The 22,893-nt window shown below is 44.4% G+C and overlaps 1 protein-coding gene across 2 annotated transcripts in view; it reads left to right on the forward strand.

The window, feature by feature from the left end:
- CORO2B (coronin 2B) overlaps nucleotides 1-22,893 on the forward strand; it is a 136,159-nt gene that overhangs the window by 53,626 nt on the left and 59,640 nt on the right. The window contains exons 1-2 of one of the 2 annotated variants that reach the window (XM_074966619.1): nucleotides 4,275-4,293; nucleotides 22,397-22,597. In XM_074966619.1, coding sequence (XP_074822720.1) covers nucleotides 22,397-22,597 — 201 coding nt within the window. In that variant the 5' untranslated portion in view covers nucleotides 4,275-4,293. Of the gene's footprint in view, nucleotides 1-4,274; nucleotides 4,294-22,396; nucleotides 22,598-22,893 lie in introns of those variants that run through there. The other variant, XM_074966618.1, reaches the window with a different exon arrangement.

A 22,893-nucleotide genomic window follows, 5' to 3' on the forward strand; every position in this document is an offset into this window, starting at 1 on the left:
ATTTTGTAGTGTATGACTGGTTTAATGTTTAGAAGCCTGTTGATTGCGACTAGCTTAGCCTCGTTATTAAATCTCAAACCACTTTTATCTAAATCTCAAATTTAAAATTGTTAATATAAGTGTAAATCTTGGTAAGAAAAATCACTTACTCTGCTATTCACTGGGTAATGCAAAACTCTGGTGCTGGAAAGCAAAGTATTTTAAGGAAACATCTTATGTCTTACAGAAGCTCTGGTTGTGTAATACTTGCATAGTCTTATGAAAGTCCTAAAGAACTTAATAAGGATTTAAACCAATAATATTCTATAGAAATTACTCTAAAAATCTAAGTCCTTCAGACAGGGACTGTCTCTTTATGTCTGTACAGTGCCAAGCACAATGGGATCCTGGTCTGTGATAGAGGTCCCTTTGTGTTACTACAATACAAATAAAAGCTTTCTATTATCACTCTGCTGCAGAACTTTGAACATATGTTAATTCTGTTGTACAAGATTTTTTCCCAAGCATGATACTTTTAATGGCTCAGTTAACATTCTTATTAGAATAAGTGATAAATTTTACTTTGAAGTCTTTGCTATGTGCAAAAAGTTAAACTATTCTACACGAAATCTCAGTTAAAAGTAGAACTGGCTTGGGGGGAAAAATTAAACTTTTGTCTGTCAAAAATGCAGTTTTGTTAAAACAGAAATGGGCTGGTCTAGATAATACTTAGTCCTGCAGGGGACTGGACTAGATGACCAGTTGAGATCCCTTCCAGTTCTACAATTCTATTATGTTTTATGGAAATGTGTGTTTCAATGAAATTCTCATCGGGAACCTGGGTCTCTCAGATCCCAGCCAAGTGCCCCAACCACCAGGCTACAGAGTCAGTCTCCCTCTCCCTGCCCAATGAATATTTAATTACACAAACTCTCCAATAGGAGAGAGGGAGATGCGGTGCTATAACCCACTGGTTAATGAATTCATGTGGGATATCCAAGTTCAAGTCCCAATTTTTCATTAAATGGGACTGTTTTCCAGAGAGCTTGAGTTAAAAGGTGATATTACTGTTCCATAAGAGTGCGTATACAGTGAAATACTCACTTCATTTCCTTGCTAAAAGGTGCACTTTGGCAAATTTCCAGCAGGTAGGTAGATACTACAGTTGCCATTACCACTAATCTCCATGTAATATATTTCACAGTGTTTCAGTGTAAATTCTTGCAGAGAAAATACAGTTTTTCTCATAAATTGGAGAACGTGCAGAAAAGCAAGCGTTGGAGGTAACAAAACATGAGCATTTTACTTGGATCACCCATTGAGCTGATCTCTGAAAATTCATCCCCAAACCTGTAGTTTTTCTGTGAACTTCATCACCGATCTTTCCCTTTTCTCCTGTAATATGTCTGACAGAACACTTTAATTAGAACTGGGCACCAAAATTCATCTTTAGAACACTCTCTGAAACTCCTGGCTGGCTGGATCCAGAGCTTAATGTCTCTATATCAAAATGTGGAGTTCAACAATGTACTGTGTTTCCAGTAAGCTAGAACTGGCCTTGTCATGGCATTTTGTGTTTTCCAGTAGATCTACTGCACTCCCATTCGGTTTTCTAAATATCGCTGAGACAGTGTGGAGCCACTGACCTGAGAAAATAGACTTCAAGCTGGGGATCTGAATGTGTGTTGGTCAATTACGTACATCTTGATTAGCAGTAGGTTCCAAAGGTTGTGTGTGAGCGAATGTTTCTTTCTGTCATGGTAGATTAGGCTGAGTGCTGGGCCAGACTGCTTGCTCCAGTTTGAGCACTGTTATGTGGGCGCTGAACCCAGGGGGTGAGCAAACCAAGGCTAGGAAATAAAACCAAGATCTTATTTGAGTCCAGCTTTTGAGATAACTGATCTAGTAAGTGCAAAAGGAGGAAGGGGTCAAATACTCCATGATCACATGGATGGCAAAAAAGTTTGCTTGGAATTTATTAAGGCCTCTGGTCCTCTTTTATAGTGTAACATGACACCCCAGGATAAGCCCTCAGAGCAAAGATCAAAACTATGGCTCTTGGATCTATAACTACAAGCGTCTACTGCAAAGCTAACTCTGTTTTCCCAAAGCTAGTAACAGACTCATAAACCACAGAGCCAGCCACTAGAGAAGGACAGAGCTAAACTGTAATCTGGGTTAAATACATCCAAAGGTGGGGAAGGGGAAGACCTACCTGGAAATATGCACCTTCTCAGGAGTGTCTCCATGTTGCATGGCAAGGAGCTGGGAGAAGGTGGATGCAGAGCATCTATGGACAGGATTAGCAAGTGAAACATGGATGGTCCACCCAGTGGATTTTGGGTGTCAAAGCCACAGAAGGGAGGTTGCTACCTCTCAGAGCAGCAGTCACGTAATGTGATGCAACGTCTGCAATATGCTTGACTGCTTTGAGAGGGCAGTTGGATTCACATGTTGGCAGCATAGCAGGAGGAGTGCTGTAGGGAAAGTGATGTTCTCCTTGCATACATCCTATACAAATCTACTTCCCTAATGATTCCTGCAACTTTTTCTCCCTCTGTTGCAATCTGCATTTGGGGGGCGGGCGGGAAGGGGAAGGGAAGAGGAAGCAGATGCACATAGACCCAAATAATTATGCAGGACACCACTTAAATATAATATACAGTTGTCTATAGACTATCAGAACTACCTAGCATTTCCATTATTCTCGTGTTACTGTTGATCTGACTGACAAGGTGGGTGAGGTGATGTCTTTTATTGGACCAACTTCTGTTGGTGAGAGAGACACGCTTTCGAGCCACACAGAGCTCTTCTGCAGTTCTGCCACGGTTACAGCTATACTTCATTCAGCTGTTGATGTGACTATAATTTCCATCTTCCAGTTTGGTACGTTTTTAAGCACATTTCCCCCCAAGTATTCAAACAAGCAAATGTTGACATTGTTAGGAGCATTGCAAGTGTCTGAGTATGGAGGACACTGTCTGATCGAGCATGGTTCATGATGTTCAGTATTGATATTGAGTGTCGTAATTTGGAATATGGTTTATTTAGTTCCTAATTTCAAAGGGTCTGTGGTTTATGGTATTCTCAATGTTTATTGACGCTCTGTTTGGCCATTTATGGATAGAGGTGTTGTAATGAATTTTAGTTTCAACTTTCATGAATAATTCAGAAGTTGAATGAACCTTGAAAATGATGTTGTGTTAGTCTGATCTGTAGAAGAGGGATGGAAGTGACTTCAATAAATCAACACAATTTTTTTTTAATATTTTAAACCTTCTGAGAGTGAGGTGGGTAAAAATAAAATACCATATAATGTCTGTGGATGGAACTCCAGAACCAAATGAACTGTGATGTATCTGAGGCTGGGCTCTAGAGAACTATTCCCAGAGTACCGCAGGCCTTGTAAATATACTATATTACAGGCTCTGGAGAACAGTCTCCAGAATCTCCAGGAGTTCCCAGGTGCTCTGTAAAGTGGAGACTCAATGATGCTTAAATGCAATAGTTGGTTTAATGCCATTTTCTTAACTGAATTTGGTATGAAATAGAAATGTTGGTCACAATGACAGACTTTCTGCTGGGGCATCTCTGTATTAAAAGAAACATCACTTATGATGATTTGATGATCAGGTTGAGTGGTAGACAGCAGCTAAACAGAAGAGACTTGCTTGGTCTTCCTACATATTTAACTAAAATCCAATCTTGTGCTTCTAAGAGTCCCCTCAGTGCCCAGTGACTTTACGTTGCAAGCTCTTGGCACCTTGGTGCACTAGCCCTGCTGGTTTTGAGAAGCTGTGAGAGCAGTTTCTTTTCTCTTCTTTTCTGTTTTTTTCTCTTATTGAAACAAATGATTCACGGCTACCCCTCTTTCAGGTTAACTGGAATGTTTTTTCTTCGTTGGCGGAGGATGGCATTGATTTGTTTAGTGGTTCGGGAATGTATTCTGACATCATGCTAAAATCACAAGTTAGCCTTACAGATAGATGGAAGGTTGTTCTTTAGATGCAGAATTCCTGTTGGAATCTTTGCTGCAGGTGCAGTAACTTAGCAGCTCCCGCTGGCAAAGCCCACATGGGCCTGTGTTATGCTGAAGCAGCGTTCTGGGAAGTATTGTGCCTGATTCATCACTGCATTATGCTGGTGCAACTGCCTTTGCTACCACTGTGCTGAACTGAGCCCATCTCTTTCTGTTCTGTTGAGAGCCAGCCAGCTCCCGAGGAGGCACCAGCATTGTACCCAAAATAAGAACCACACCAGCATTTTCCTTGTCTGACACAAGTAGCTGCTGTGAAAGCAACTGGAAACAGTGAGGTAAGCCCAGAAACGTCCTTTAATTATTATTCCTGACCCTGAATACAAGACTGAGCTGTCTTTACTGAGGCAAAGCATGTGTGTCTGGTCTGCGTAAAGGATGCAGGAACAGACCCTGAAAGAAAAGTGCAAAAGCAACTTGAATATAGATTCAAAAGAGAAATGGATGTCAATTTGCATAATTGTATGAATACCCATTATCTCTTCATGCAAAACATGGAATGGGTTTTCCAGAAATAACCATGGCTTTGGATTCCTCACTGATGCTAAGTTATCCCGTAGCAGTGACTATGAGTAATGCTTTCTACCAGCTCTGGTTGGCTAGAAGATTCCATCACATCCTCGAGGATGATGACCTCACCTCTGCTATACATACTTTCATTAATCTGCTAGCAGTACTAAAGCACGGCAGTAAACCCAGGCATGAAGTCATCAGCCCTGAGGAAACTCCAGCTAGAGCATCTCCTCAGCAAGATGGGCTACTGTGAGTACATCAAACCTGTCCCCTTGCTCTATGCCAGCTTCCCACTGAATACTGTGCAAAGTTCATGATCTCCACGGTGCTCCATGGCTTGGATCCAGGGTATCTAAAACATTGCCTGAAGTTCCAAGATGAGGACGATGTCTGAGAACGGAGCTGTGGACTGCAAGGATCAAGCACGTCTCTGCAGGAGGCAGCTTTTCTTAGGAGTCTGTCTGAGGCTGTGAAACAAACTTCAGCAGGATCTAAGAACCACCACAACAAACCTCTCCACCTTCTGCTCCAGGTGTAAGGTGCGTTTCTGACCTTGTTTAGAACACCACCCACACCTGGCAAAGCAGGCATAAACTAAAAAACCTGTTTCCTCCTTTGGAGAGAAAAAGGGTGAGTGCTACCACAATTTAAATAAAGAGTTGTAGCAGCAGCAAAGGGGAAGCCAAAGTACATACTGAAATATGGCTACATCCTGGGACATCCCTGATTTACCTTCACCTCTTGCATCCTTCCTCTGAATGTCACCAACAGAGCTGTGAGGAATCGGAATCTCCGTCCCATGGGAATCTTCAATATTTCCATTCCGAAGCCAGAAACTGTAGAAAGAAAAATTTGTGCAAAAAGTATCTGTAATGGGTGTGGGAGGGCTGGAAGGCCAGTCAGCCTAGTGGTTGGGGTTCCTGGCTTCCTGACCCTGCTTCTGTGGTCGAGGTGCCTCAGTCTTTAAGGCAGGGAGGGTAGGGGGACCCGGGCCCTCCCACTTCACTGGGTCCCAGCCCAGGGCCCTGCATAAGTAACCCCTCAGTAGGGGATCTCCCGGTGAGGACTCTGCTGCCCTCACCTACTTCCTACCATTGCCCCTTTAGTATGGGGCATGGTCCCTATAGTCCAAGTTCCTGTGGTGGATTGTCTCTTAATAGTGCCCCCTCATGGACCTTGGGCAGCATCCTGCTGTGGTCCCAGGTTTTTCTGGGCGGAGCAGCTGTAAGTTTGGTGGGGCTGTAACTCCCACAAGGTCTCCATGCTCTGGTCACCCAGCTTCCTCTCAGGCCGTGTGATTCTAGGCCTCTTTCTCCATCTCCTTTTGGCCAGGAAGATGGTGCTTATTCCCTGGAGGCTACCTTGGCAGGCCAGGCTAGTGATCCTTCCCTCAGACAGGACGGCAGTTAGCTCCTGTCTCTTCACTTGTCAGTCCCAAACTGAGCCAGGCTCTCTCCTTTTTATCCTCGCCAAGCCTGGCATTGGCTGGAGCTTGTAATGGGGTGGAGCTAGCTGGGCCCAAAGGCTCTCCTTAACCCCTTCTATGCTGGTGGGTGGTTCCTCTGCTTCATCCCAGTATTGAAAATTTCAACATTTTAGATTGTAATGATCCTGTTTGACATTTCAAAAAGACATTTTCATTTTGAATTGTCAGACTTGCACAAAACAATTTTTTTGTTTAGATTCTCCTCATCAAATTATTGAAACTGACATTTTCCCCACATAAAATATTGTTTGACAAAACCACATTTTCTGATGGGAAAACTATTTGTCATTTTGACCAGCTCTGCTCAGCAGCCATCATCTCTCTGGGTGTGTGAACTGGACTGCGTCAAGCACCCAAGCTGGGAACTTTCAACTAAACATTGCACTGAGTGGGGAAACTTCTGAGCGTTGAAATATGGGGGGGGGGGAAGGGAGAAAGAGAGGGTTGTTTGGTTATTGTGTTCATTAACTTTCATCTGCATTTCTTCTTCCTGGTTTTGGTCCAGGTTAAGAAGTGGAAATGTACAGAGCTACTCTTTAGATTACTTCTAAGCAAGATGAAACTTGGACAAACAGAATAATTAAAAATTACTGCAAAGTAAGATGTCCAATGTATAAAAACTACTGCTCTGCCAGTAAGATGGCTTAGCGTTTCATGATTGTCAAAAATATCTTTTTTGTATTTTATGCATCTTTACTGAGTGCTAACTTCCATATAACTTCATCTATCTATTGCGAATTTGCCTCTGCAGTTTGTGCTATTGTTCTAAATCCTATGGAGTCCAATTCTCATTCAAGATACCAAGGTGCGGGTCCCAGTGGGAAACTGCATTAGGGGTTGTGCAATACACATGAGGATGCAATAAGTCCCACGGTCTCTTTGGCTTCATCTTGTAGCTAGAATAACAATGAAGATGTATTTGGGCAGGCATTGGTTAGTGGCATTTGTATCAAATATTCTTGTTATAACCCATGGATTTTTGTGCTTTTTCTAACTCTCTGTGCAGTTAAAAGAATTATGTTCTTTATCTCTTGAGCAATTGGACAAATGGTGCTGTCTGAAGACCACATTCTGCTGGCAACGTCTCACATTTTAATGTTTTCCCAATTGCTATAAAAACAGTTCATCTCCACACACTATAACCTGAGTAGAACTTGCTGCGCTGTCAAGATTATAGCTTGGCTCTGACCACTGAGGCAGTCATGGGAGCGTCCAGAAGCAACACTCCTCATCCCAAGGGAAGCGAGGGGAGAGGGTGGGAGGGTCAGGGATGTTTTGAAGCTTTGTAGCTTGGTCATTGTTGCCAGGGCCTGGTTCCAAGCATGTCTGCAGTGCTGCTGGTGCCACCCATGGTTATTACTATGTACCCCTGTGGAGTAGTTTACATAATTAGCTGCATACTGGACATTTTTAAGTCTGAAAATTTTTGCAAAACTCTACTTCAGGGTCACTTGGCACTGCGGTTACAAATGGTTGTTCAGCTGCTTGAGATTAGATTACTGTGGAAGTTCATAGCCAAGCTAAATTTGTTCACATACTTCTATTTTTTGTATTGATTTAGGGCACTCTTCGTAGATGCGCAGATTATAAAGCCACGAAGGGACCATTGTGATTATCTAGTCTGACCTCCTGTATAACACAGGCCCTATGACTTCCCTGAATTCCTGTTTGAACTGGGGTGTATCTCTTCGTTCTAGTTCAGTGTGGAGGATTGGTTTTGTTATTTGGTGGCTGCTAAGCCCCTTTCACTCCATCAGATGTAATGTCATGCACCGAAATGCTGCAGGCTGGATATAGGCAGTAAAACCAGATATGATGAAGTACTTCCCCGGCTGCTCACCAAGGTATCGTTGGCTCTTTGCCAAACAGCATCAGCTTTTTAGGGCCTTCTCTAGCAGTTTCTGTTTGGAGCAGAAATTGATGATGTGGAGTCAGGTAATTTCTTCGTGTAACTTTGTTTCTCGGAGGACAGGTGGTGGTGGTGTTGGTGGTCTACTAGGGTTGCCAACTTTCTAATCACTCAAAACCAAACAACCTGCCCCGCCCCTACCCCGCCCCTTCTCTGAGGCTGCGCCCCTTCTCGCTCCATCCCCCCTCCCTCCATTGCTCACTCTTCCCCACCTTCACTCACTTTCATCGGGCTGGGGTAGGGGGTTGGGGTGTGGGAGGGGGTGAGGGCTCTGGCTGGGGGTGGGGCCAGGGATGAGAGGTATAGGGTGCGGGAGGGGACTCCAGGCTGGGGCAAGAGGTTGGGGTGCACGGGCAGGGTGCAGAGTCCCAGCGGCGCTTACTGTGGCTCCGAGGAAGTGGCCACCAGGTCCCTGCGGCCTCAAGGTGCATGGGTGGCCAGGCACCTCTGCACAGTGCGCCCTGCCTTCGCACCCACAGACGCCACCCCCTGCAGCTCCCATTGGTCGCGGTTCCCGGCCAGTGGGCGCTGTGGAGCTGGCACTGGGGGTGGGGGCAGCGCGTGGAGCCTCCCTGGCCGCCCCAATGCCTAGGGGCCGCAGGGACCTGGCGGGCGTTCCAGTCGAAAACCGGACACCTAGCAACCCTATGGTCTATGCACAGACCATTTCCCCCTGGCTGGAACAGCCGGTGAAGCGCAGCTGCCCTGTCCCCAGGCACAGCTGTCTCGTGCCTTTGTCTGTCTTCGGGGCCTCACATAAGTCTTGCTCCCTCACAAACTCTGTGCCATTTGCACTCCTAAGCCAAGGCTCCTTGAGCCCCAGAGGCTTTGGGAAGGAAACTTGGCCACTGGCCATCTTGGTGTGCAACTCTGCATGTAATGCAACGAAAGCTCAGAAAGGGCTTATGGCTTGGAGACCATGCTTTAACTCACCCAATGATCTTAATAACCCTCTGGTTGCGGCTACTTGCCGACATATCTACCTTTCCCACCCTAGGGGCGTATGTGTCACTGACCCCTACTGGGCAAGAGACAGTGGTTTGCTGCACCCATCTTGTCCCCTTAGCTGCCTCTGCTCCAGTGCGCATGGGAACAAGCCAAGGCCTGGGTGTCCTACCCAGAAGCACCTGTGAGGCAGCGCAGGAATCTGCCAATGAGAGGAGCTGAGATTCTCTGAACAAAGACGTTGCAGGTTCTCGCCGTGCACTGAAGTCTGCTTACGAAAGCATGTAACTGATGAACAAACAAGAGAATGGGTGGAATGAGGCCCACCCGGCTGCTCTGTGCCGTCACAGCTTGACTTCAATTTTCTGCTTCACGTGGCGATTGCATGAGGGGAGGACAACTTAGAGAGATAATTAGAGGAAAAACAGCAAACGTGCCCCAGCTCTGCAATGTATTATTCATAGCCAGACCTACTGCATTACCCTGTTGAAATGCGAATAATTAGGAAGATTTCTCACTTCCATCAGCTGCACTGCTAAATGCTGCTTCCAGGGAAGCCATTCCTATGAAGGGGATGAAGGTCTGCAATGCAACAACCTCTACTTAGGGGCCAATCCAGCTGGGTGCTGAGCAACCTCCCCTCCCATTGAAATCAGTGGGAACAGCGGGTGCTTGGAATCTTTCAGGAGTGGACCCTTTAATTTATAGCAGTTGCAGGACTTAAACAAGCCAATTTTGTAATGCACTTTTATTTTAGGGCCAGATCCTGTTCCAACTGAAGTTAATGGCAAAACTCTTCCATTGGTGATGTGCGCTGTGCCAGGCCCTTTATTTGGAAGGCGTAAATCAAGTAAAAGAACTTGTTCAAAAAAATAAAACTGTTACTTTAAATATTAATTTTTAAAAAAGTGGAAAGCAGCCTTATGCGATGCTGTGCAGATGGAAGAGCCCAAACTCCTCCTCCTCTTCCTCAAGTGGGGGCTTCCTTCCGTTGCTCCCCCCACCAGCAGATGTGATGCAGCCATCACATCGGAAACCCAGGCACTAGTGATTCCTCTCAGCACTTTCTCCAGAGTAGATCCCCACGGGAGGTGGGTGGGAAATGGGTTTCCTGTCTTGTGAGAATTCGACATTGTGAAAAAATTTTCCCATCTCGAATTGGGACGAAAAGTCAGAACTTTGAATTTTCACAAATTGAAAATCCAAAAAATGTTTAGATTCGGGTCAATGGAAATGTTTTTTGCTTCGATTATGAGCTTTTTTCCTTTCGGTTGTGTAAATTTACTAAAATTTCTAAACAAAAAGTTTTGATTGTAAAAAACAAAAAACAAAAAAAACCTGACCCTCTGGTTCAACAACCTTGAAACTCTTTTTCCAAAAATGTTTCGAGTTGGGTGACTTATTGAACCTGACACTGTTTTGTGACATTTCAGTTTTGACAAATCTGGTTTGGTTTGGGAGGGGGTTGTAAAAAAAAAAAATTCCCAACCTGCTGTACCCTCCACCCTCCAACTTTCAAGCAGTAATAGCAGAGAGGGGATTTACTAAGGACTGATGGGAAATGGGGACTCCATTGGCCCAGAGGATTTCTCCAGTACTAGAAACAGCCTGTGTGGTAGGCCCCAGTGGGATGCTGCGGATCGAATGGTCCTTCTGTTGGCTGGGGGTCAACAGTCCTTGCTCAGCGGTGGTGCTGAGACAAGACTGGGTGGAAGTGTAGTTTCTAGGTTTTTCATGACTCCTTCACCAGCTTTCTGTGTGTTGAGCATATCCGTGAGGAAGAAGATCAGGTCAGCCAGAGAGCAAAGGTCATACCTGAGTAATTGCCCCTGCAAGGTGCTTCGGTGGCCCCAAGCTTCCCAGCCATGACTCTAGCTGCTCCTTGTTTTTCTCTGTCATCTAAAGCCCCCGGGGTGCCCTGTCTAATTCTGTCACAGGAAGTGGTGCACCTGGGAGGTCTCTTCTCAAAGCTCTCTCTCCTCCTGTCATCCAAAGAAAGGTTCGCCACAATTCAGGGCCTGAGCAATTTCAGGGCTCGGCTCACCAGCACTTGCAGTAGTAGGTAGGATGCTCTCCTCTATGGAAATAGCACCATTTATGCTCTGCTGTAACATAGTAGATTGACGATACCATCAGCAAATTCAAGAGCTTCTTACTGTTTCCTATGTCCCTACTGTTCCTTCTGTTTCTTACAGCAAAGGCTCCTTGGAGGTGCAAAAAGGCAGGAAAATGAGCAAGAGCACTTCTTGTATTGCCACTAACTAGGATGTATTTCTATTAATGTTTCCATTCATCTTAGTGGGAATAGAGATGGAGTTTTGTATCCTTCGGGGTCTTGCTTGTTAAGTGACTCTTGGATGAGTGAGAGCCCTTGACTCCCTTCCACTTACGGTGGCATCAAGTTCCTGTCAGAGCTTTAGCAAGATTTAGGAAAAAAAACTTAAAAGGCTCTCCACTTCTTCCCTTTATCCTGAAACTACATTCATAGCAGGTGATGCCTTTCAGACTGCTCTGTGTGTCCTAGACAGAGCATAGCCAGCTCCTCTCCTCCCTCAGAGATGAGAATCTGGGCTTTGGGACTTGCATTCAGGGTAAAGAAAGAGGAAAAGCCATGTGCTAGCCCATACAGTTAATCCCCAGAAGAAGTCCCTCCAGCCCTGCAAGTCTTACGTCGGACACCTGCCAAATGGTCATGACCAGAGTTGGAAATAAAGACCTGCAGCAGGGAGAGGCTGAAAAAGGAACTCACTGTTCTGAGTCTGGAAAGAGGAAACCGCCCACAAGTCCAGGAATTCTCAGTTCCCACAATGATTGCAACCATTTCCATATACCCATAAGAAAGGCATGAGGTTTCTAACTTATGGGCGAGGGACCCTGACATTTTTCCTGTTTGTACCATGGGGCTGTGATCAGGAGAAGGATGAGAAGCACTCGAGTGACTGCAGTGACACTTCAAAATGTAAGCTCCTTGCCCCAGGAACAGTGGCTTCAGCAGTTACCTTCATGTGGCACAAAAGTTATATTATCCATCTGGACACAAGATGCTCTAAGATACTCTTAAATCAATGAGATGCAATAAGCTCTGTAACGTGGTGACAAGATCCTGAGGTTTCTAGTGTTGCCTATGAAGGGGGAAGACTCTGCTGGTGGGCAGGTGACCTGACACTCTCCTCTTTTACAGGCAGTTCTTATTGAACGACTAGTCGTTATTAAAGACAACATCCCTTGTTAAGAGAAGTCGTTAGCAGGATGGAGAAAATATTGACAATCCTTTGTTCATTCTTATGAGCTAATCTAAGATGGTCTCTGCACGTTTCAATGTACATATAGCATAAAACATTCATTGGGAATTCATTTTTTTTAAGGAAAAATACATGGAAATGAGAGAATATAAATGTTCCCTCTTCCTCTAAATCCTTCACCCTGGAAATTTATAAGGGAATCTGAAGTAAACTCCAGCCTCTAGTATCTCTTAGGAAGATACTGCAGAGTACCTGTATGGGGCTGCATGCTACTTAGGGTATGTCTAGACTGCAGTTAGACACTCACAGTTGGCCTGTGCCAGCTGACTTGGAAGTTTTGGAATAGCCTTCCAAGGGAAGCAGTGGGGGCAAAAGACCTATCTGGCTTTAAGATTAGACTCGATAAGTTTATGGAGGAGATGGTATGATGGGATAACATGATTTTGGCAATTAATTGATCTTTAACTATTCATGGTAAATAGGCCCAGTGGCCTGTGATGGGACGTTAGATGGGGTGGGATCTGTGGGGCTAAGGGGCTGTTTAGTTGTGGTATAGATGTTTGGGCTCAGGCCGCACCCTGTGAGGTGGGAGGGTCCCAGAACACAGGTTCCAGCCCACGCCTGAACGTCCACACTGCAACTCAACAGCCCCTTAGCCTGAGCCCTGCGAGCCCAAGTCAGCTGGCGTGGGCCAGCCACAGATTTATAATTGCAGTGTAGACATACCCTTAGTGTTATCTAATTGCAGTCCTGGTGGCTTGTCACTGCAGCACCTTCTAGTCAAGATCCTGTGTATGTGCAATGATAGGGCCATACAAAGTCAGCCTTGACTTCGTGCTTGACTAAAGGCAGTCTCTGCATACGGCTAAAAGGGCCTCTTACTGCCAGCTTCTCCCACAGGGGGACGGCATGGCTGACTGGGCTCGTGGGGGGGCAGGGGTGTATGCAGAAGGGCAGCAGGAAGTCTCTAGGCACAGGCTGTCCTGTGTGATTTGAGGAGGTGCCTCTACCTGAGACCTCCAAGGTCTCCGGGAAGGTCTGCTCCACTCTCTGTCTTAGATGCCAGCTGGCTCTTCCTTCGAGCTCCATTTCTCAGTACTTTAATCCCTCCTTTCACTACTTTTCTACCCCAGATTCTCCATCCCCCTCACCCTCCCCCCCCCGACCATTTCAGGAGCTGCACTGGCTTTCAGATAATTAATTCGACTGTATAATCCAGAACTGAGGGGCGGGGATGTTGCTGCCTAATCTAAATCTGCCATGTTGCATGGCATGCAGGGCCTTGGTCATAGGCAATTAAGCTCTTAAGGCTCAATCTACAAAGGGGACTTACAAGACAGACAGCTGTAGAGACTATGCCAGGCTGGGGAAGACGCTTAAGGAAATGGAGGCTCAGGTGATCTTTAGTGGGATTCTGCCTGTTCCTAGAGAAGGGCAACAAAGGTGTGACAAGATTATGACTATCAACAGATGGCTCAGGCAGTGGTGCTATAAAGAGGGCTTTGGGATGTATGGCCCCTGGGAGGCCTTCATGGACAGAGGACAGTTCTCTCGGGATGGACTTCATCTGAGTAGTGAAGGAAATAAACTTCTAGGACAGAGGCTGGCACAACTGATTAAGAGAGCTTTAAACTAGGAATTTGTGGGAGATGGTTGGGAGATGTCCAGGTAATCTCCATGCCGGATTTTAGCATTGAGAGGGAAGAAAACGAAGTAAGAAAGGATACAGCCGTGGGTAGGAGAATGGACATAAGGAGGAAGGGCAGTGTGGATACCAGTCTAATAGATTATACTGGCTGTAGAATGACCATGCCCAATAGGGTACAGAATGTGAGCGAGGCCAAACAGCAAAAATTAAGATGTTTGTACACCAACGCGAGGAGCCTATGTAACAAAATGGAGGAACTAGAGCTACTGGTGCAGGAAGTGAAACCAGATATTATAGGGATAATAGAAACATGGTGGAATAGTAGTCATGACTGGGCTACAGGTATTGAAGGAAATACCTGTTTAGGAAAGACAGCAATAAAGGCAAAGGTGGTGGAGTAGCATTGTAGATCAATGATGAGGTAGAATGTAAAGAAATAAGAAGCGATGGAAGGGATAAGACAGAGTCTGTCTGGGCGAAAATTACATTGGGGATGAAAACTACTAGAGCCTCCCCTGGGATAGTGCTTGGGGTGTGCTATAGACCCCGGGATCTAATCTGGATACGGATAGAGCCCTCTTTAATGTTTTTAATTAAGTAAATACTAATGGAAACTGTGTGATCATGGGAGACTTTAACTTCCCAGAAATAGACTGGAGGACGAGTGCTAGTAATAATAATAGGGCTCAGATTTTCCTAGATGCGATAGCTGATGGATTCCTTCATCAAGTAGTTGCTGAACCGACTAGAGGGGATGCCATTTTAGATCTGGTTTTGGTGAGTAGTGAGGACCTCATAGAAGAAATGGTTGTAGGGGACAGTCTTGGTTCAAGTGATCATGAGCTAATTCAGTTCAAACTGAACTGAAGGATTAACAAAAATAAATCTGTGACTAGGGCTTTTGATTTGAAAAGGGCTGACTTTCAAAAATTAAGGAAATTAGTTAGGGAAGTGGATTGGACTGAAGAACTTATGGATCTAAAGGTAGAAGAGGCCTGGGATTACTTTAAATCAAAGCTGCAGAAGCTATCGGAAGCCTGCATCCCAAGAAAGGGGAAAAAATTCATAGGCAGGAGTTGTAGACCAAGCTGGATGAGCAAGCAAGCACCTCAGAGAGGTGATTAAGAAAAAGCAGAAAGCATACAGGGAGTGGAAGATGGGAGGGATCAGCAAGAAAAGCTACCTTATTGAGGTCAGAACATGTAGGGATAAAGTGAGACAGCTAAAGTCAAGTAGAGTTGGACCTTGCAAAGGGAATTAAAATCAATGGTAAAAGGTTCTATAGCCATATAAATAAGAAGAAAACAAAGAAAGAAGAAGTGGGACCGCTAAACACTGAGGATGGAGTGGAGGTCAAGGATAATCTAGGCATGGCCCAATATCTAAACAAATCCTTTGCCTCAGTCTTTAATAAGGCTAAAGAGGATCTTAGGGATAATGGTAGCATGACAAATGGGAATGAGGATATGGAGGTAGATATTACCATATCTGAGGTAGAAGTGAAACTCGAACAGCTTAATGGGACTAAATCGGGGGGCCCAGATAATCTTCATCCAAGAATATTAAAGGAATTGGCAAATGAAATTGCAAGCCCATTAGCAAGAATTTTTAATGAATCTGTAAACTCAGGGGTTGTACCGTATGATTGGAGAATTGCTAACATAGTTCCTATTTTTAAGAAAGGAAAAAAAAGTGATCCGGGTAACTACAGGCCTGTTAGTTTGACATCTGTAGTATGCAAGGTCTTGGAAAAAATTTTGAAGGAGAAAGTAGTTAAGGACATGGAGGTCAATGGTAAATGGGACAAAATACAACATGGTTTTACAAAAGGTAGATCGTGCCAAACCAACCTCATCTCCTTCTTTGAGAAAGTAACAGATTTTTTAGACAAAGGAAACTTAGCAGGGAGCCACCTAAGCTAGCCAATAGGAAATGCTGAGGAAATGGGAGTGGCCTCAGCCCCACCTCTTAGGGGGAGTTAGCTGCTTACCCCTGGTCTGGAGGGCAGTGCCTCCCTCTGCTCGGCATTCATAGGTATGTAGCCACGCACCCTCACCTGGAGTTAAGCACCAAAGCCAGGTCAGCCCTTTCTTGCCAAAGTCTTAGGAACAGTGCCAGCATGCCCAATAGCCGGGTGGTTAGCGGACTCACCTAGATTCAAATCCCCACTCTGCCTGCTTCCAAAGCAGAGTTTGGACTCTCCTCTCCCATGTGAATGCGCCGACCACTGGGCTACAGGATGTTCTGGGCTGGAGCTCGCTCAGTTCCACTTGGTGTGAAATATTTAATAGTCGTTGGGCCACAGAGAGCGAGTCCGACTCTGTAACTGGGTGGTTTGGGCATTTACCTGGGAGGGGGACACCTGGGTTCAAGGCCCTGCTCTGCAGCAGGCAGAGTGGGCAGGGGGACATCCTGCGTGAGTGCTGTAACCACTGGGCTGTGGAGTGTAAGGCGAGCACCATGAACTTCCCCCCAGTTGTGTTTTGTGGGGTGCCCAATCCAGTAGTTAGCCTCTGAGTGCCTACAGGAGCAGGTCCCATAGGGCACAATAGGTGGGGGACACCAAGCTTGAGGATCCCACCAGGGCTAAGCATCGACCTGTTGGATGGTGTCCGGACCAAGCCGCCTTTGTGCATACCCACCACAGGAGTAGGTGGCAGCTGAGTGGCGGTTTTGAGCATCTAAAATTTGGACTTACGTGCCCTGAATCCCTTTGTGGATCAAGCCCCTAGAGCCCTAACTCTTGAAGTGCTGTGAATAATTCAAGGTCATGCTTGGACTCCTGTGCCTGCTGGATTTTAAAATCCCCTTAGCTTGAGCTATTTTGTAATCAATCAGTTCTAAAGGGACAGACTGATCGAATGGTCTAATAGGACTCTTCTAACTGGGAACACCTAAGGTAGGTACATAACTGAGCTTTATTGCTCTTGTCTTTTCTGCTTGTGCATCCACACAGGGCTCCTAAGGTCCTGCCCAAACCCTGGGCCTCAAAGTCCTTGTAGAGAGGCTACCCTCAGGATATTGAATTTTCCATCTTGCACTATGATCTCAAAACACTCTTGCTTTCACTGGAGATAGTTTGATGGAAAATAGCCTTTTTGCTCCCCAGATAAAAAAAATTAATGGGAACGTGTTTTTCCCCCCTAAACGTCTTTATAGCAAATACTTACTATTTTCCAACAAGCTTGACCTGAGCCATTTGCAAATGCTCTTCAAATGTGTATAACGCAAAGCATGGTAACCGCAGAGTTGCAAACAAAGATCTAGCAGATGCTCCATTGTCATACTGTATTGAACATCCAACTTTAAAAAAAATCAAACTGCAAATACTGGTTACATATGGCACTTAGAGGTAATTTTAGAAGGAAGATAGAGTAGCTGATCATCTTAATTTCAATATGTTCCGAAAAAGATTCCCGAACTTACCAATATCTTGCAAGCATGTGTCTGTCTTGCACTTGGGCATAGCTTAACTCCCACTCCTTCCATACATCCCCATCATTTGCATTTTGAAAAGCTTATTTGTGTATCACCCCTGATGCCTGAAAATGGAATGGAACAAATCTGGCACTGTTACATTTTAGAATTCACTTCTGTGAGTCACTTCTGTGTGAGTATTTCTTCCGTCCAGAGTTGGTTACACTATGGCTCACTAAACCAGAGAGAGCATTTACGCTCAGATTTTTTGGTAAAACGTTAATGCCAGGAAGACAAATGACAATTTTCAGGTTGAGACCAGAACACCTCAATGTGCATGAATTACAGAAACGTAATTAGTGCTGCAATGCAGATCTTACTTTCCTGAAAAGTTCCAGATGGGAAAGCTTAATCTTCCCGAGTAATCTATTGAAGGATCAGGACTGGAGACGCAACGTATTTAAAACTGACTTTCCAGCCAGCCTTTAGCATCTAGCATTAATCATGGAGCAAAACAATGACAAAAGCATACTGCTGCTTATGCAAGATGGTCATAGAGGAAAGAATGGCTTTTAATATTAACATGGATAAGGCTGCACTCAACTCTTTGTGTCAGAAATCAGCTACAGTACAACACTCCTGTAAAGGATTTAGGACAGTGGACTTACAATTAAATGTGTTTGTCTGAAAGAATAGCAGCTCAGATCAAAACGATTTGGGTCTGATTCTATGCTTATGCAAATTGGAGGTAACTCCATTGGCCTTACATGGGTGCAACATGGGTGTAAGAGGAGAATCACGCTCTGAATTCCAAAACAGCTGCAGAAGGTACGCTTGTACTTCGCGGTAAGTGGCATCCATGTGCAGAAATAAAATGCGAGACCTTAGAGTTCACTAATGAAAGATTTCTGTGACGAGCACGTTGTGCAAGGAACTGGCTGGCTTTTGGGCTCCCATAACCTGATTTAAAATTAAAGTCAACAGCACTCACTCACACGCTACCTCTTCGAAATAACTTTGTTGCCCAGAACGTGTAGCATGTAGAACACGTCGCTTGTGATAGCAAACCAAACCAACCAGAAACAAGCAGAACAAGTTCACAGAATTTAGTATAACGTCCGTAAAAAGAGTAACTCCCCCAGGTTGGAGACTGTCAGACCCTCAGCCCTGATCCTGCCCCTCTAGCTTACACACGCACAGCCAGGGTTACTCGCATGAGGAAGAGGGCAGGGGTGGCCCCGGGAGATGTTTCACTGCCATCTTTCACGCACTAATGATAACGATAGCTTGATGTGAAAGAAAATGCATGCAGTTTTCCCCAGAAATCTTGTAAATATCTGACTTAAGATACATCAAATAAATCTTGTTTGAAGGGAGTCCACAGGCAGCTGCCGCATATACTGCTGAAGAACTGCATTTCAAAATGGTATCACTGTTGGGGGCAGATTGGCTAGATTCTCTTGCGTCCATTACACTTTTAGCTGCTATTATTTTGCTGCTCCTGTAGCACCTAGCAGCCCCAGGGCCCTATTGTGCTGTGCACACACAGTACTATCACTGACTGCTTTGTAAAGAGGGGAGAACACCTGCGGCCAGGGAGATGCAGTGACTTCCCCAAGGTCATCCAGCAGGCGCAGAGCCAGAAATAGATCCCACAACTCTAGGTTTCCAGTCCTGCATCCGAGCCACTAGACTACACTGATATTATGGAACACCATGGGTGAAATCCTGGCCTTCTTAAAGTCAGTGGGAGTTTTACTTTTGATTTCAGTGGGGCCAGGATTTCACCCCATAATTGCCTTCATGTCTGCCCAGGTATTCCTGCCTGAGAACTCGGAGAACACACTGGCATGGGAACTTGAGCTAACGCACAGAACTGTTGCTCTCCTCTCCTTTGGGAAACATATGGGTATCCTGCACCAGTTCAATATGCTTGGTTTTAACAACTGGAAAGGGGAGGACAAAACTTGAGAGGGAGGAGAGATCTCGAAATCATGTCATCAGCGGTTCTTGACATTGCTCGTGTGGATAGGAGCTAAAACGCTATGCAAATGTATGCAAATGTAATTTCTTGTGTATTTTTTGCTATTTTTCCCTAGCATTAAAAACCCCTCTAATTTTATAAACCTCCTGATCCTAGCAATTTTTCTGGTGACCGCAAACACCTTTAAGTGGGTTTTTTTTCCCTTGTCTTGGTCTGTCCTAACTCATCTGGGAGCCTCCCTCCCCAAGCATTCTGACTGTCACCATATCCCTTCCTGTTCTAAAACTCAAGCTGCATCATAATGGGCTATGTAGCTGGGTGGGCTGGTAGCCTTTAAATCTAGTGGGTCTATTTGTGCTGGCTGTTTGGGATGCACTTCCTTCCTTCCTTCCTTCCTTCCAGAAAGCTTCACCCCCACAATTCTCCCAGGTGATGTTGGCTTGATGTGTGAGACTTAGTCTAGAGTCTTCCACATGAAAGGATTAGCTGTTTAAGGCACCACTGTTTCTCCTCTGCCCCAAAAACAAACATGCGTCCAGAAAAAAGTTCAGTCCAGAGAACCCTCCGTGTCAGGGAGCTGATAGCAGCAGTGATCATTGTACCACCCAGTGCAGTTCTTCTCAACAAAACAGTGTGAAGCAATTTCCCGATAGTTCACTGCCTGGCTCTGTGAAGCACAGAAGCGTTTGAGCTACTTGACATTGTTTACAGGAAATACTTACTGAGGATGAAGAAGAGGAACGCTTGAATTCTCCAGTGAAGTACTCGGGCTTATGGCTTCCTCTCATTATGGTTGGACTAGAGGCTTGGCTACCTTTCTGTGGGGGGAAAAAATAACAGGGACATATAACCAGAAATCTAACGATGCTGAAATCCTGAAAACAAGAACGTTAATCTCACTCTTCTGTTTATTGTTTTGAGTCTCAATTGTATAGAACACCTCTAAACAGCTTATATACAAAATACACACTAGACTATAACAGGGTCCAAAAAAGAACTGGATAAGTTCATAGAGGATAGGTCCGCCAATGGCTATTAGCCAGGATGGGCAGGGATGGTGTCCCTAGCCTCTGTTTGCCAGAAGCCGGGAATGGGCGACAGGGGATGGATCACTTGATGATTACCTGTTCTGTTCATTCCCTCTGGGGCACCTGGCACTGGCCACTGGTGGAAGACAGGCTCCTGGGCTAGATGGACCTTTGGTCTGACCCAGTATGGCCGTTCTTATGTTGAGCAGAAAAAAAGCAGAGACTTCTTATTTTCTGTGGAAAAACCGGGATGAAGGAAAGTAAAATCTTGCACTAACTGTACACTGTCAATTGCCAAAAGGTGAATAAAGCACCTATAATTTTGGTGCTGTGTTTGGATAAGTCTCCTGCAGAATCTGGCTTGATTTTCGTTGGCTAAGAACGGAGAAGTATGGGCTGGTATTATTCACTTCTAGTAATTATAGTGTTTGCCTGGCAGCGAATGCTATAGATATATAGCTAATGCTATGGAACAGTCCATTTGTGTGAGTTATGTCAAGGTAGGAAGTAGGTGGAAGGGCCCATCTTAAAAACAGCCTCGCTTTGTCAAATGAAAGACTCCAATTGCACGTGTCTCTCTGTTTAAGTGCTCACTTAAATTCATCTGTCAGTAGATGCTAGTCAGTCTTGGAGAATATAAGCTGCTTTGAGTCCCTAAGTATGAAATTGTCAGTGTGCGATAGAGATTTAAGTGCTTAAGCCACTTTACAACGGTGTAAGTGCTCATGCTTTTCTAAACGTTTAAAATGTCTTAGCTCATTATAGTGTAAGACTTTATTGTGGTATCAGCACTTGTGCTACCATAAGGACTTTTTCTTTAATAAACTTAGGAAAATAACTACACACACAAATCCTACTAATGTAACAATGTTTGCACAGGTCGGACCACATTTTATTTTTCTTCTTTTTGTGCATATTACAAACTCTAAACAACAGTGGGAACAAGCAAAAATGAGTGCACAGTTACACTGGTTTGCATCTGAGTACGTTTAGCATGATTGTATACGCTCTTTTTTGGAAACGGTGTATGCAAATAGGTCTCTGGAATCTTCTCTGGTACATACAGTTATAGCATCTGTGTGGATGACCGAGGTAAATGTTCCAACAATGCTAACAGGATTGTGTTGCATGTATGTAAAGTAGTATTGCTATACATTCCAGTTAAGCATGTAGCTTGAAAAGTGACTTTTTAAAAATCTACTTTTGGAATTAATACATGGGACTAGACCGAAATTCACTTTTTTCCAGTTTGTTGACTTTATACACTTAACAGCACCTTGAATATAGTCAGTTTAATGGCTTCCCCTGCATCGTCAGTTTTAGGTCTTTCACACAAATGGGAAAGATGAGGAAAAAAAGGACTCATATTAAAATTAACAAGAAGACCCAAGGACAGGTGGGGGTGTGCCTGGAAACTGCCTTTAACTCTTTTTTTATCCTAGACAGAGTAGATTTCAAGACCATGAAATCTTTAATTCTATGTCATAGATCCCTATCTTTCAGTTCTTCAGTATACCAAATGCCCACTGACTTCCAGGTGTGTTCACTTTTGAACAAGGAATATGTATTTTGAAAGTAGAGAGATGGCTGTTCATCGTTTCACTGAGTACTTTGAGGAGAGATACTATGTAAATGTAAAACTATTGTATCAGTGTTCAGGCTTTGATTAATTGCAACTCTCGGCTTTTTTTAGTGATGTCGTTAGCTTGGGAATAGTCCTCTGTACCATTTGTGAAGAGTAGGCGAATGAGGCAGCTCGTTAACACAAAGTATGGATCGCCTGCTGGTTAGCTACCCAGCTTTCTTTTAATCTTCAGATGACAATCCAAATGTTCCAAGCTTTGCTTCCTTTGTTTTAAAATAAATCTTTGGAACAATTTCCCAACAACCCTTGCAAGTTCTTTTCCTAGATCTCTGTAGAAGGAAAGAGAGAAATTTCCTGACTACAACTCTTCCCTTCATGTAGAGATGCATCTGAACTGTAAAGTTCAACAGAGGATCTGAACCTGTCCAGAGTATTTGGTGATTTGTAACCAGGGTCTGGCTTAAACCATATTATCTCCTAATGACAAGGAGGGAGGACTTAAACTACTCAGTGTTTTTTTCCTGTGACCATGCAGGTTAAATGTAGAAGTCACTTGTGGCATTTGTTTCTCTTTCCTTATGAAGACTGGACTGTTGTAAAAATCTTCATACATTTGCTCCACAGATGTCATGGCGTCCACAGTATCGCAGTTCAAAGTTTCGAAATGTCTATGGGAAAGTGGCGAACCGAGAGCATTGCTTTGATGGGATTCCAATTACCAAGAATGTTCATGACAACCACTTCTGTGCTGTTAATGCCAAGTTCCTCGCCATAGTAACGGAGAGTGCTGGCGGAGGGTCCTTTCTTGTCATTCCACTGGAACAAGTAAGTAATTTTTCCTTAACAAACCTGATTGAAGTTCAGTGGTAATCTTAAAACACAGCTGTTAAAACACACGTTCTATCCCAGGAATCTCTTTAATACCATTGTGACAGGCTGAAATCTCTGGTATTTCATCTTTTTAATTGTGGCTTTCTTGTTTAGGGAAGTGAGACTTTAAAGCTGGTTTAATGAATTGTATCTTTATTCTAGATCTTTTAGGAATAAATAAAACATTTGTATGCAAACAGGTCTTTGCTATAATGTCCCTTTGTATCTTTAAGTCCATATCTGCATTAAGA

This window comes from Natator depressus, chromosome 10 (assembly GCF_965152275.1).
Source record: "Natator depressus isolate rNatDep1 chromosome 10, rNatDep2.hap1, whole genome shotgun sequence".
In the NCBI taxonomy this organism is placed as follows: Eukaryota; Metazoa; Chordata; order Testudines; family Cheloniidae; genus Natator; species Natator depressus.